The sequence below is a fragment of the Pteropus vampyrus genome, unplaced genomic scaffold (genome assembly GCF_000151845.1).
Source record: "Pteropus vampyrus isolate Shadow unplaced genomic scaffold, Pvam_2.0 Scaffold10, whole genome shotgun sequence".
Lineage (NCBI taxonomy): Eukaryota > Metazoa > Chordata > Mammalia > Chiroptera > Pteropodidae > Pteropus > Pteropus vampyrus.
This window is the reverse complement of record NW_011888791.1, coordinates 6,431,827-6,448,075: the sequence shown is the minus strand read 5'-3', so window position 1 is coordinate 6,448,075 and position 16,249 is coordinate 6,431,827. Positions and strand designations below refer to the sequence as shown.

Sequence of the window (16,249 nt, the reverse complement as noted above, 5' to 3'; positions counted from 1 at the left end):
TTTTTTTTTTTTTTTTTGATAAATGCTGCTTACCTGGTAGAGAATCAATGTTAGAGTAAATCAGTGGTTATTCCCACCCCCTTCTTAGTTTTAGTTATGCGATGCTAAGTCTTCTCTCCTAAAGATAACAACATGAATGAAATGTTATCTTGGAGAAAGTCAGAACTCATAGATTCATGCTGATAAGAGTCTTTTTCCATAAAATCAAACATTTCCACTTTAGCCTCAAGGCTAATACTTTATTGAATGCAAATGGAGCGCTGTCATCACAAATTTTTCTTTTATGCAGGTATTTTAAAGGATCAAATTGAATAAAGTATAGATTTCTGCCTCTCAGTCAACTTCTAATTCTAAAATGAAGCAGGAATAAGAATGTTTATTAGTCAGGAAATTTTGGTATGGTAAAGAGGAAATCTCCTTAGTCACCAATAGTTTTAATTTTAAAAGATGAAGTGAGAAGGAAAAGGAAGTAAAAACACTGTTTGCACAGTAGAATACAGGATTTGAAACATAGCCATGGCAAAGAAAAGAGGATTGCATTCTCATATGCTATGTGTGGGAAGTGAGATGTTGATGAAAAGGCTAATAAGGATAGGTGGGAATGTTCTACACATGTTCACACCTGAAATTTAAACAGAAGCTGAAGTCATAATCCTTTTATTGGAAAGGATTCTGGAGAAATGAGCTTGGGAGTTCATGAATTTTTCCATTTTTGCTATATTGAGGTGAATAGATAATAAAATTATCCACAATATTTTATTATTTAAAGTGCAGAGTTATTTTCTATAAGGTCCTGTTATTAGGAGATGAGACACTATAAAATAATGGGGTTATTTAAAAATCAAAAATAGGGGTTCCAGTCAAAATGGCAGAGTAGGTAAATGCTGTGCTTGCCTCCCATCACAATCACAACAAAACTATAGAACAACTATTATTGAGAACTACCTGAAGTATAGCTGAATAGAAGTCCTACAGCTGGAGACTTAAGAAGAGCCACTTAGAGACTGCTAAAAAAGGTGGAGAAACGGAATAAGCTGGTCCCCAAACCTGCCTGTGGCAGTTGAGAATGAGTAGGAATGTCTCGGCTGCAAAGTTTCCCCTAGACGAATGAGGGGTCTCATCTTACACCAGGCTCCCCAGCACAGGGTTCCAGTGCTGGGAAGAGAAGTCTCCACAACTTCTGGCCATGAAACCCAGTGGAATTTGTGGCTGAATGAGACAGAGGGTGCTGAAGTCACAGATGTTCCTCTTAAAGGGCCCAGGTATATAGACTCACTCACTGACAGACCTCACTCCCTCAGCTTCAGCTCTAGGGCAGCTGTTAGAAAAGTGACAGGGACCTATAGGGAGGAACTGGGCTGTCTGGCTTCAGGGCGAGTCTGGAGGGGCAAATTTTTCCAAATAGAAGTGCTGGCAAAAATTCATTGTCTCTTTGTTGATCTCACCCCTGTCCTGGCATGTAGAGGCAGGCAGCCACCATATCTGTGTCTCCATCAACTTGGCTAACACGGGTTATTCCATCCTGGTGATTCCGAGATCCTGCCCCACCCAACTTGCAGGCCCACCCAAGCCACCTCCAGTGCCTTTGCCATATGAAAGGCCTATCTTGGCTCATACTGCAAACTTTCCTAAAATCTCCCAAAGGTATCGAAACCCAAAATAAGCGGCATCTGGCCTCAGTGTGCCCTGTACCTCTTACTGAGAAGCCCCAAGCCTGGCAGTAGTGGCAGCTGGCCTCAGCTCAAGGCTAGGCCTCTTGAGGCACCTCTAAGCCCAGCATGGGTGGCGGCCATCTGTGGATTGTTCAGTGACCCTTGTCAGGTGGTCCTGGGCAAGGCACAAACCAAGACTGAACTTGGCCTGCAGTGGGGCCCCTCCCAGGAGGCCCTGGGGCCAGCATGCCTAGTGCCCCAGCTTCTGTCCTAGCCAAAGCATGCCGGCTTCTGTCCTAGCCAAAGCATCATCAAGGGTTACATCTGAGGATGACACATGCAAAAGGCAGACTGGGCAGGCACCAGAGCCCTGATAAAGTGAATCTTTCTTTATAGGGTCAGCACCTCATCAGCTAGTCCTCATAACCAATCAGCCTGAGGGTCAATCCCTCTCACTGACATACAAGTAGCAACCAAAGTTTAACTACCACAGGAGGACACACATAACTCACAGAAGGGGCACACCTAGAGTACCCAGCTCAGATAAACAGGGAAGACTGTGTCACTGGGCCTCACAGGACACCTACTACATAAGGCCACTCTACTAAGATGGGGAGACATAGAAACCCTACCTAATATGTAGAAACAAACACAGGGACAACAATCTACCACATACAGAGTTCAAAACACTGGTCATAAGGATGCTCAATGAACTTAGAGGAACAGTAAATGAACTCAGTGAGAACTTTAACAAAGAGATAGAAAACATAAAAATGGAGATAGAATATATAAAAAGAACCAGTCCAAAATGAAGAATTCAATAATTGAAATGTAGAATAAATTAGAGAATCAACAATAGATTAGATGAAGCAGAGGATCTAATCAGCAATTTAGAAGATAAAGTAGTAGAAAATACTCATTCAGAACAGTAACAAGAAAAAAATCCAAAAAAATGAGGACGACATCAAGTATAATAACATTCACGTCACAGGGGTATCAAAATGAGAAGAGAGATAGCAAGGAATTGAAAACCTATTTGAAGAAATAATGATGGAAAACATCCTTAACATGGCAAAAGAAATAAACATACAAGTCCAGGAGGCACAGAGAGTCCCAAACAAGATGAACCCAAAGAGGTCTACACCAAGCACATCATCATGAAAATGACAAAGGTTAAAGACAAAGAGAGAATCTTAAAAGTAGCAAGAGAAAAGCAGTCAGTTACCTACAAGAGAGCTTCCATGAGATTGTCAGCTGGTTTCTCAACAGAAACTTTGCAGGCCAGAAGGCATTGGCAGGAATTATTCAAAATGATAAAAAGTAAGGATCTATAACCAAGATTGCTCTACCTAGTAGAGCTATCATTTAGAATGGAAGGATAGATAAAGAGCTTCCCAGACAGGGCAAATCTAAAGGAGTTCATCATTACCGAACTAGTATTACAAGAAATGTTAATGTAGCTTTTTTAAGAAGAAAAGAAGAAAAAGAGGAAGAGGAGGAGGAAGAAAAAAAAAAAGAAGAGGAAGAAAAAATATGAAAACAAAGATGAAGAAAAATATATTGGCAATAACTACATGTCTACTAAAATTACTTTAAATATAAATGGATTATATGCTCCAATCAAAAGATAAGGTGACTAAATGGATAAGAAAACAAGACTTTTACATATCTAAAAGACACTTATTTCAAATCACATACATACACAGACTGAAAGTAAAGAGATTAAAAAAAAGGTATTTCATGCAAATAGAAACGAACTACAAAAAAAAAAAAAAAAAGCTGGGGTAGCAATATTTATACCAGACAAAATACAGTTTAAATCAAACACTATAACAAGGGACAAAGAAGGACCCAGTTATCCACTTCTGGGATTTATGCAAAGAAACACAAAACACTACTTTGAAGGAACATGTGCATCCAAATGTTCATTGCAGCATTATTTACTATGCAGATATAACCTAGGTGTCCATCAATGGATGAATGGATAAAGAAGTGGAACATATATACAATGGAATATTACTCAGCCATAAAAAAAAGAATAAAAGTTTGCCATCTGCAACAACACAGATGGAGCTAAAGGGTATTGTGCTGGTAGAGTAAGTCATGTCATGTGATTTAGATAGAGATAGACAAATGTCATGTGATTTCACTTACATGTAGACTCTAAAGAACAAAATAAACCAACAAAAAAGAAACAAACTCATAGGTACAGAGAACATTTTGATGTTACCAGATGGGAGGGGGAAGGTGGAGGTGGGTGTAAAAAGGGGGAGGGGTTAAGAAGTACAAATTGATAGTTATAAAATAGTCATGAAATGTAAAGTGTAGAGTAAGAAATGTAGTCAATAATATTATAATAACTATGTATGCATCAGATGAGTACTAGATTTATCGAGGTGATCACTTTGTAGGTTATATAAATGTCTAATTATTACGCTGTACACCTGAAACTAATATAATATTATAGGTCAACTGTAATTGAAAGATTAAAAATTATTTTAAAAAATCAAAACTAAAATAAACATATTATCAAAATTATTCCCAAACTTTTCAAGAATGCTTTCTCTGGAATGGTCCTCATAGCATTTCAAAACCTCTGTTACTGACTTTAAAGTATTAAATACTCCTACTATGAATTTCCTTTTTCTTCCCTTCTTTTCCTTTCCTGTGCACCTTGATCAAAAACACAAGGTGGGCCGCAGGCTTATGCCAAAGACAAAAATTCTGAAGTAGAGAGATTGTGGAGAATACTTCTACCCTTCTTTTGTGGTCAGATTAAGAGGGAGTGTTGGGAGCCTTTCGTGGTAAACGACAGAGATCTATTGACTGATGAAATTTAATATGTGTTCCGCCTACCTGACGGCAATGTGTTGACTGTAAGTGTGTAGTTGGCTAAGCAGCAAAGATAGAAATCATCAAAAGTCAAATTTTCATACATCCAGAGGACTGCCTATATCTAGAATATTGTCTTCTATGAATTTTTTTATCCTTTAGTATTCCAAATGAATTATTACAGTAATAAAAGTTTACTGATTTGTAAATCTATTATTTACATTTATCTGTACAATTATGGATAATACAGTTTGTCACTGAATAAAGCAAGTTGATTAATTTCTATATAAGTATGGCAGATGTATATATTGTGTGGAAATAAATCAGAATTAGTAATAGTTATTACTAGAATTATAGTAATGTCTTGTCATGACAGGAAATCTAATCCAATAGGCCAGAGAAATCCCGTCATCTTCCTCAGGGTCTTCTTTGAACAGGAAGAAAAAGGTCCTGAGCAGTATCTTAGTTTCCTTTTAATTTCCACAGCAGTTTTACTCTTGAGAAGACATAGAATGCATTTAACTTGTCTTGACTCTCACAAAGAAATATCTATTTCATTGTTCTGTTTATGTTTTGAACTCCATCTATAATTATATCTGAATTATTATTAAAAAATTATAGATTCTAATAAACACATAAATGGTTTCTAGACTAAGACCTAAAGGGGTACTTTTTTCTTTATATTGTTTTCTACTGTGAGCTAGCTAACAGACATAAAATGCATAAGTATCAAATTTAAAGAATGTACCTTGGTCAAACTTTCAAGTGTTTATAAAAATAAATCTTTGATAATAAACATTTTTTTCTCAAATATAAAAATGAGGAACTATAGCAATTATAATATGATGTATGTCAGCTTAGAAGATGTAATTTGTAGGCAATGAAAAAAATCTGAATTATATTCACTTAGAGAAGAAATGCTCTCTAATTCAATAGGTTAAATTATGTCACATTTTAAAGTACTATCATGATTCTAACTACTGTTACATTATAGAAATAAAACTATGTTTCTTTTCTCTTCTATACTTCCAAAATGCATTTGATTTAATTTCCACGAAGAAAGAATTAATGCTATCTAGTTACTTGGGGAGAAAATGTTGAAATTTAGGTCTCCTAAAAGAGAATTCAAATTGTGCTAAACCTGTTCTTCACATACAATCATGTGAAGAAATACAATCATTATTTAAAATGCTTTTCCTCACTGAAATGACAAGTTTAAAGTTGTGCAATGTATGTATGCAATTCAGGAAACTCAGTATGCAAGCAATACTGTATAATCAGAAAGTTAATTCTTCGTGAGTATATTCATGTGGAAATTTGGGAATAATATATGTGGAATTCTGTATTAGAATCATACCACACAAAATTATTTCAGTTCATTGACTGACGGTTGCTTACATACATCATAATTCTCTGAAGCATCTACATAGATATAGATGTCAATAGAAAGATAGAAATATAGATGATGCAATCAAAACATATTCAAATATAATTTCTCAATAAGAGAGAAAGAGTTACACTCAGTATTTATGAGTAAAAGTAGATGAGGGAATCAAAGAATAAAATGCACCTCTGATCATCTGATTTCAACAGTAATGGTGCGTTCTGCAGATATCTACCTTATTTTTTCCTAACAAGAGATACATGACTTCTGGTCATTACTGCCAAGCCAAACATAAAACCTAAGAATGCACTTTAAAACTGATGATATAGAACATTGTAAGTATAGATGTAAATGTAAGTATATTTTTAATATAAATTATGTTATAAATATATAATTTGTATATTTATAGATATAATAAATCTAAACATATTAATTAATTATTAATTACATATTAATTAACAATAATAATTTTAACTTTGCTTTATTACTGGTTAAGCAAATAATCGAACTATCCTTATCCATTACAAAATGATTTGAATAGAGGCATCTCATTATAATTTAGGTGGATGGCTTTAACTTTTTCCTTGGGGAAGCTATAAAAATATTAATGGTAAGTTTAATTTAGAAGACTCTGACAATCCAAATTGTGGATAAACATCAACTGGTTGTAAAAGCTTCCAATCTAAAATAATATCATGAGATTTAACTGTTGTCAAAGACAGAAAGAAATAGATCACATTGTGAATTGCAATTGGAAAATGCTTCAGGAGCCATCATCTATGTAATTGCCATGAAATTTGGTATAGAATGTCAGATATGTATCTACATGAACATATAATGTCTACTTAGGAGGACAACATTTTCCAGATTAATATCATTCTTAGATAAACATAAAGGCAGTGTGATGTAATAAGAACACTATAATCTCTTTTCTAATCCCTATTTAATGTTAATGATTTGTGTGATTTAACATAAATTGTCTCAAAACCTTTAAATAAAGTTATAAGATCTCTAGAATTACTTTCACCTATAACTAAGAAAATGAAAAGTCAGTATTTTGTGTCTTATGACTCTATAATTTTCCCCTAGAAAACATTTCCAATGCACTATGAAAAAAGTAAGGTACTAAAAAGAATGGCTAAATGTTTTCCTTGGTGTAGAATATAAAACATAAGTGATATTCTAAGACTAACACTATATTAATTTTACCTTTTTTTTTTCTTAATTTGCCCTAATCCTTCCAAATACAGCAAAATTTATTTTCATTACAAGCACTGATCATGCTAAATTAATTCTGGAAAAAGAACCCCCAAAAGAAATTTCAGTATAATAAAACTTATATTTTCCCTGTGAAGCACTACAGAATAATTTTATTTTCAGCTAAGCAAACTAATTAGACACACTCAAAGGACTTTGTAAGTGGTTATTTTTTAAAGGGTTTATGAATCAAACTAATTTAAAGGCATGCAACTCCAAATAAATAAAACAGCATCAATGTCAATGAAACAGAGGCTCAAGATCACTTCTACCTCATTTAGAATTCCAAGAGATAAGAGATATCCTTTCAATTTAAATTAAGGACATCCTAGAATGCCACAAAGCTACATTTGAATAATATCAAAACTTCTCACAACTTAGCTTATATGGTAACATATTCCACACAATTATTACCATGCTTTCCTGGTATGCATTACATACCAAAGCAAGTATTTTTGAAAAACTTGATAGGTTATAAAAATTTTTTGAGCAAAAAATACTTTGAAAAAAGTTCAAAGCAGCAAGAAACACAAAAATAAAATAAAACAAGAGTAAAAAAAAAAAAACAAGATAGGATAATGTAGTGTGTTTCATGTTTCCTTCAGCAATCAAGATTTATGAAATAAAAGAAACTTCTTAGCCCGTGGACCTTGAAATATATTAGGAAATGAAAAAACATAAATATCTAAAAGAAAAATATGACATTATCTTTTTTCCACTGGTAATTTAAATAGCTTAAAATGTATTGATCCAAATTTTTCACTTTTTGATTTGCTTCCAGCCAAGATAGAGTAACAGGAGCCAGATCTAGTCTCTCATCTGAAACAACCAAATGACTGGACAGAATTGATGAACAATGATGTTCAAGATATCAGACATCAGGTAATGAAGAATAGTTACCCCCCAAAGATGGGAATCAAACAAGGTAAGGCTTTTGACTGTCCTATACAGAATTTATAGATCATGGTTCAAGCAGAACAAAGGTAGAGCCTGTTAGAAAATCTGAGTTGAGGAAATAGAACTGAGAGTCTAAGGAGTCTAAGGCACCTGGAGTGTGCAGAATAGAATACCAGCAAAGAAAGAGTTGCACAGAAAGAGAGATCTGGATAAGGACTCCCTCAAGTATTCACAAAAGTACCAATCAGGACATGAATGTGAGGAAACTACCTAAGACTTGGAAGAGAACTAGAAGGATGCATTTAAGGTAACAGTACCCAGCTCACATAGACTTAGAAAATCAAATAGTTCATGGGACATTGGCTAGAGTATTCAGTAGACTCTTGCCTATTTGTGAGAAATAATTAGCCATATATCAAACACTGCTCTGGTCTTCCCTAACAAATCACAAAAGCAAGACCAACAATGATTAAATTGTTTTCAAGTAACTTAACTACAAGTTCAAGAATAGTTACAGAAATACAAAAATATTCAGCACCTACCAAGGAAAAATTCACAACATCTGAGATCCAGTCAGACTACCATACATGTAAAGAAGCAGGAATATAATAATTTTTGTAATGAGGAAAAAAACAACAATAAAAACCAACCAAGAACTAACATGGCTATTAGCCTTAACAAACAAATGACATTAAAACAATTGTTATAACTGGATTTTATATGTTCAAAACATTAACTAGAGACATGAACAATATATATTTTTTAAGACTCGAAGAAATGTACAATGGCTGAGATGAAAAATATACTGAATAGTATTGAGGGCAGATTAGATGTTTCAAAAGAAATAATTAGTGAATGTGAAGACAGAATAAAAACTATTCAAAATAAACACAAATAAAAGAAAAATAATTAAAGATTTAAAAGCATTAATGAGCTAACTCCTTTAAGAGGAGATATATATATATATATATATATATATATATATATACACACACATATATCTATATGCACACATACATCTCCTCTTGAATATAAGAGCGTCAGCAAATTTATCCTTGGAAACAATGCAAACAAAGACAGTGGAACAACCTCCTTAGGGTTCCAAAATGAAACATCAGGACACTATTCTCAGAGGAAATATCTTCACAAAATAACGGTGAAATAGATTTTTTCAGAAATACGAAAAGTGAAAAGAATTTATGTCTAGCAGCCCACACTACAATAAATGTTAAATGATGTAAATGAAATCCTTCAGGCAAAACAAAATTGATACTGGATGGCGTATGGATTTACAAAAAGGAACAAAAGCACCAGAAATGATAACTACTTTGGGTACCAGCTATGAAAATCTAGTCTGATTTCTCTCGGTTGGAATAAAAATAAGAGCTCATTATAGTGAAATTCTCCAAGGTTTGACTCATTGTGAATAAAGTTTTATTCATTTAGACATTCCTGAACATTTGCTTTGAACATTGTTGTCAATCTCTTTTTGTGAATGTAATATGCAAATTGCTGAGGCTGTAGAAAATCTGTTGTCATTTGTAGTGAGCTGTAAAAGTGTTTTGCTCTGAATTTACACTGACCACATTCTCCCTAATAACAAAAGATTAACTCACATCTTGAAATCCATTCCTTCTTTTAATCAACAATTCTGGGAATGGGATGCAATGGACTAAGATAGGCCAAATCACAAAGAAAAGCAATTTCTTTCTATAAGATTACAACAATAAACTTGGAACTGGCATTCTGCCTCTTGTTTCTTGCCTCGATTGATATGTGCCATCACTAGCAAAATTCTTAATCTTTTTAGTAAACCTCCTTAAGTTTTTCCTTTCCTCCTTTCTTTGGAGAAAAACCTTTTCACTGAAACTTAGATAATTATCTTGAACCTGGTGACTCGGGTCCTATGGCTATTGATAAGGACCATTGAAATTCAACATTCTCTTTAAGTTCTCTCTCTTGTAACATCTTGAACAAAGAATTCATTCACTTGCAAAAACAAAATAAAACAAATTAAAACAAAATCTATACTTTTTCTAATGTGAAAAATGACGGAATAAAATAACTATTTGCATAAATTGTAATAATTTAATATCAGCCTGTAGGTCATTCTCTTAATTCTGAATAGTGAATAATCTTAGTTAAGATGGTGGTTTTACTAATTTCTTTACCACCTTATGCAAATTTCTCAAGAACAAACACTCTGTAACGACCAGTCCACTGAACTCAATCTACTTTCCAATTTGAGTAACACTGTCTTTAAATTTGAGGGGAATTAAACTTTCCTGGATCTCTTTCCTTTTAACTCTAAAAAAACTTCTCTTCTGTGGTTAATGTTAATGATTGGCTGGTGTTCTGCATGGTTCCATCTTTTAATAACTATTCACAGATGTATATTAAACTTAATATGTAATAAATATATAATATATTATATATATTTACATCAAATATATATAATTGAAATCATCCACTTTTCTTTAAACTACTTTCCTAATTTTTCCCTTCAACATCTTTTATGTGGATTTTGCAATGGAGTCGTACTTGATTTGACAGCCTAATTTTACCTCTTTGAACCAATCTTCCCTACAACAATCTGAGTGATGTAGTATGTCCTCCCTTAAGTAAAATCTTTTAATGCCTCCCTATTGCCTAAACTCCTCAGGTTCCTTAACTTCATCTCAGACTAGTCTTTGACTTATTTTTGTGAACTAAATTCCAGGTAAATATCTCTGTTTCTCTGGCAAATCCTGTGGTATATGACCTCGATATCCTGGTTCACTTTGAACCTTGCTGCAATATTAATATCAGCCCTTCCTCTGCTTTTTAATCCCTCTCTTAGGTTCAAGTTTCACCTCATACAATCAACTTTTCTTGACTTTTCTCCATAATCTTTTCAGTTAGGTGTGCTCATAGAACTTTGTGTAGATTTCTGTTACTGCATTTATTATAGTATATGATATATATATATATATTTTTTTTTAAATATGTATTTCTATGATTCTGAGGTAAATGATATATTTTTTAAATCTTCATGCCTAGCAATGTGCCTGGCACAGAGTAATGGCTCAATAAGTATTTGTTGAACTGTTGCCAATGACAATAAATAGTTGCCCTGAAGGTGCTCAATAAATATTTATTAAATTTACTAAAATGTCTGTGGCAACAAAGGATTATACTGAAGGAAATATTAATATAGCTATTCTCTTAAATACTTATTGTATACGTATTTGATTTAAGAATTTTGTGTTGGCAAGAAAAACATGTAGGAAGCAAAAATATATCTGGAAAAACATCAAATTTTTAGAAATAAGTGCTCTTTGATGCTTATATAGATGTACACATTTTAATAGTAAGGTTACTTTTATCAGTAATGCTTTGGAATTCTGTCTCCCTAGTTTAATTTGGTTTAATGATATATTACCATGGATTTAATTTTCACAATTACATTCTCCTTTATAGAAACAAAATGATTCTCAGGGTCTACGATCTGAGTGTATTTTATATATTTGTAGATAATCGGCTATTCTTACTTCATTATTCTTTACCATTGTAAACAACTATATGCACTTTTATTATCATGGTTAGGTATAGAAGTATAATTTCTAAATAAAAGCCATTAGAATTTTATAAATTAGGTTTCAAGAAAAGGACATTCCACCAAAGGAAAAAAAAGAGAGGCAGAATTGGAGCTGTTACATTTTTCATACTCTTACTGTATATGCCATGACTGCATCTAAAAATCACCAGTAGAAAAAAACTCAACCTAGGTATATTATACATATATGTAGTTACTAAAATTACTTAAAGTACATTATTTTCTCCACTGAAATAGTTTTATGAATTACTGTTTTTAGCCATGATGGCCATTGTTATAGTCATTAAAATTTCTATTATATATTTGCAGCTAACTCTCTTAATTCAATCTAAGACTTACTTCTTTTCTGTATAAAAACAAAGAAAAAAACTAGTTTAAAGTTCTCTGACTTTGAAATCAAAGTGATAAATTACTAAAATGACATTACCTCAAAGAGACACATTTTACTAAAGTATATAAAATTTCATCGAGTAAAATTTAAACAGATTAATTGAGAATTGATTATCTAGTTTCCATTATTGCAAGAACCTATTTTATTTTTCTTCAGGGAAAAAAATATACAAGTTTGACTTTATAGCAATGGATCACATTTTCTCCAGGCAAATCATTTGATAGACTATTATTCAAACATATTACTTAATAGATGTTAATCAATAAAGGAAAAGGGCATTTTCTCTTTATAAAACAGCTTTTACAACTAAAGAGAACCTTAATCATATTGTTATTGTTTGGGTGACCTGAACTCCGGTGTCACTCCATGCCTAAAAATAGGATTTTGGTGATGTTCATATCACAGAATTTCTGAATATTCATATTCTAATGTTTGTTCAAGGTCTGCCTTTAATGTTATGCTCATATGCAGCAATGTATCCACAGAAATAATTATTCTCTTACCTGAAATGAAGTAATTGGATATATATTAACATGAGCCTCATTCCATCGTTGTCCTTTATTCCCACTAGAAGACCACAGTGGATTCTCTATCGTTGTCTGCCCTTTCAAACGTAGATAAACATTTAAAACACCTAAAAATAACAATGAAATTTTATTTTGTACATTTGTTTTCGCTTCAAATTTGTTTCTCCTTAACTAAACACTTTTAAAAATAAAATTTTGCAGAACACTCTAGCATATCCTCCTCTGTTCCTCTCTCATTTTCAACTTTCTCTTATAATATTTGGCATTGGATAATTGTGCCCCAATCCCTAGAATCTGTGAATGTTACTTTATATAAGAAAAGAAGCTTTGCAGATGTACTTAAGTATCTTGAGATGGAGAAATTATTCTAGATCATCTGAGTATGTCCTAAATGTAATCACATATATCATAAGATAGAGGCAGAAAATTTGATACAAGAGAGAGTGTCACATATGAAAGAAAGAGAAGATGCAATGTAGCTGTATTTGAAAATAGAGGAAATAGCCGTAAGTGGAATATAAGCAACCTCTAAAAGCTAGAGAAGACAAGGACATGGGTTCTTTCCTAGAGAAGGAACCAGCCCTGCTAACACCTTGATTTTCACTTCATTATACTCATTTTGAATTTCTGTCCTCTAAAACTGTAAGGTAACAAATTTGTGTTGTTTTAAGCCATAAAGTTTGTGGTAACTTACTTGTTTCAGTGGCAATAGGAAGCTAACATAGTATATAATCATGTACTTAGTGATCTGCTCAAAGTCTGATTCTAATTGTTTTGTCTTAATAGTTAACATCTCTTTTTCAGTTTACTTCATCCAACTCTTATTTTATTATAAAAGCATCATTTGAATATAAAAAAATAGCTTTGTCTCATGACTTGATATACGTCTTTCAACAGTTTCATGTCCTGCACATAGTAATAATAGAAATGATGATGATAATATTAATATAATCTGTGTTAAAACACTTACTTCAGATGAAGTAGTAATCCTCTCAACAATCCTAAGTACTTCCTATTATTCCCATTAGAGAACATTTCTACAGGGCATAACTCTAACCACTAAGGAAGAGCCTTCTGACTTTTCTTCATGTTGCCAGGGGCATTTACGAGGTCTCTTCATTCTAAAATGGTTTAAGTGTCAATATTCTCTACTGTTCTTCTGTCAGGACTCTTGAATCTCCCCATCTCTGTTCTGCTGTCAACACCATGAAAGCTGCTATGTTGATATATCGTAAGCCTTGGATTTTTTTAGTCTTCCAGGAGTACAGAATAGCCTTTGGGCAAATATTCACGGGAAACCCCATATGGACTTCTAGAATCAGTCCTGCAGAACTCCCTTCTTTCTGTTACCCTGATTTACAGATTCTACTTCAGCTACCCAGCACTCTGATCTCTGCTTTCTGAACTCTGGGATATCCACACTCTGCCTGAATTTCCTGGCCCCCGCACAGGGCTGGGAAATTGTCCTAAGGCAAAAAACTGGACTCCTATGGAGATCTCGTCATTAGTAGTAACTGGTTCCAGATAAGTTCTGTCTTCCTCTGCCTCTTTTCTTTTTTATGAAAATAGTTACCTAATATATTTTTCCCATTTTAATACTTGTTTATTGAAGTTGAACTTATCTGGAACCAGTTACTACTGTATGGCTTTAAGATACCCTCATTTTGATAACTTTTACAGATAATTATGTTATTATTTAGATATTTATATGCAGATTATGTAGATTTCATCCCTTCTGAAAAGCAGAAAAGATAATATAAAAATCAATCACTATTAAATTGATCACTCAAAGGTAGCTTTCTTAATATTTTGGTGTATGTTGCTTCAGTTTCTTTTTTTAATGTATGTCTACAAATGTACAGTTATATGGTATAGAGTAGTTTATCTTTCAGATTTTTAGTGCCATTTTGTCTAATCCTGTATACATAAGACCACACATATTCATATTACACACAAATTCATAAAAACAGATACTCACTTTTTAAACAACAAACAAATGCATTCTTCACATCACAGCTATTGCTTACTAGCTGGATGACCTTGACTTGGTCTCTTACTTAATCTCTCTGTCTCAATTTCCTCATCAGGTTAAATGATGATAATAACAGTAACTAGTAAGCTTTTTAGGAGAATTAAAATGAGTTAAAGTATGTAACCTGCACATTACGTCTCATACATATTCTTTGGGTTTTATTATTATCTATTAAGACATTCCGGAATAACTTTGACTTGGTAATGGACTACTACTTTCTTATTAAGGTAGATTCAAGTTGTTAGTATTGAATTTAAGAATAATGCATATATATTTACATATAAAGTTCTCCATTTTTCTTTTGTATTTTATCTTTCTATGTTGTGTTTTTACTTTTTGCTTCAGAATCTATTATTTTCTATCTTTTTCTCCTTTAATATGAGAAATAATCTCCGGCTAGTCCTCTATAGTACTGATTTTATTTTCCATAGTGTAGATTCTGTTATTTTGTTTCTAATGTCATCTTTATTTGGCTATTGTATTATTCATGACATTACATTTTTTTCTGATCTCATCAAGCTCCCCTTTATTTCAGTCTTTTATCCAGTTCCTTCTTTTTCTTGATCCATTATTGTATCATCCTTATCTTTTATTGTTTCATGAAGTTTATATTCTTATGTATTTTATTGAAAATATAAAGCATATATACTATACGAGTTTTATTTTCACCTGAATTTTCAGCAAGTTTTTCAACAATATGTGCCTCTTTTACTATGTGCTTATTAGCCTTGTTTTATAATGTGGAATCATTAGTGTGTTTCTTTCTCTTTCTCATTTTCTTTCACTTTATTCATCCTTAAATATCCTATACAATGCTAAATAATCCTGTGACGTTTTTTTTCTAAAATCACCAATGGAGCTTCTTCTCTGTGCACAGAATGGGTTGGATTTTGTTAGCTCCTCCTCTAAGATCTAAAACTACTGGCAAGTTAACTGAGGTTTTACAACATCAAGATTCAACAATCTAAGAATAGTGAAAAAATATTTATGCCTTTGGGCAATATAAGAGTTTAACTTTCTGGGATTTTCCCAATGTGCTCAATAAGCCTTTGTGGCAGGGAGTGGATTTCTGAATCCATCCTTCTGTTTTCCTTTTTTATATACTCAGTGTGGCTCAGTTTTTCTTGTTCATTGGTGCTGGTACATTATACATCAGAAAGGCAACCATGTGCCCAAAGGAAAGGCCACTAGAGAACATATTTCTTTGTGATACAAATGTATTATGTTTTTGGACAGTACTATATAACAAAGAAGGATTCTTAAAAAATCAAGCCCAAATAAATAATAAATTTTGTATTAAATGCTAAATAAATATTTTTTGAACCTATTAGGTGTCACAGACCTATTATGGTACGTGTTATGTAGCATATACCTTTCAAAAATTATTTGAAGAAATAGTCTGTGTGTGAATTAAATAGGAAAAGGTCTCTCTTCCACTCCATAGTCTGTGTCTACTACAGCCAATGGCTGTATTAGTGGTAACCAATTGTGTTGTGAGATTCTCTACTAATTTCTCATTATACTTTACTGTTTTTTCAGAAAGGAAAGTGTCAGTTATCTTTTTCTTTTTTGTATGTTTTAAATGTAGCCCTTAAAAAAAAAATGTAGCCCTTTAGCTTCTCTACCTAGCGGAAGTCTTTCAATAGCTTGTATTTAGTGAATGAAGGATGCTCTCTTTAAGC

The 16,249-nt window shown here is 32.8% G+C and overlaps 1 protein-coding gene across 1 annotated transcript in view; it reads right to left on the bottom strand.

The window, feature by feature from the left end:
* MDGA2 (MAM domain containing glycosylphosphatidylinositol anchor 2) overlaps positions 1-16,249 on the bottom strand; it is an 815,380-nt gene that overhangs the window by 6,482 nt on the left and 792,649 nt on the right. Inside the window, exon 15 of the mRNA XM_023521599.1 lies at positions 12,512-12,642. Coding sequence (XP_023377367.1) covers positions 12,512-12,642 — 131 coding nt within the window. The remainder of the gene's footprint in view (positions 1-12,511; positions 12,643-16,249) is intronic.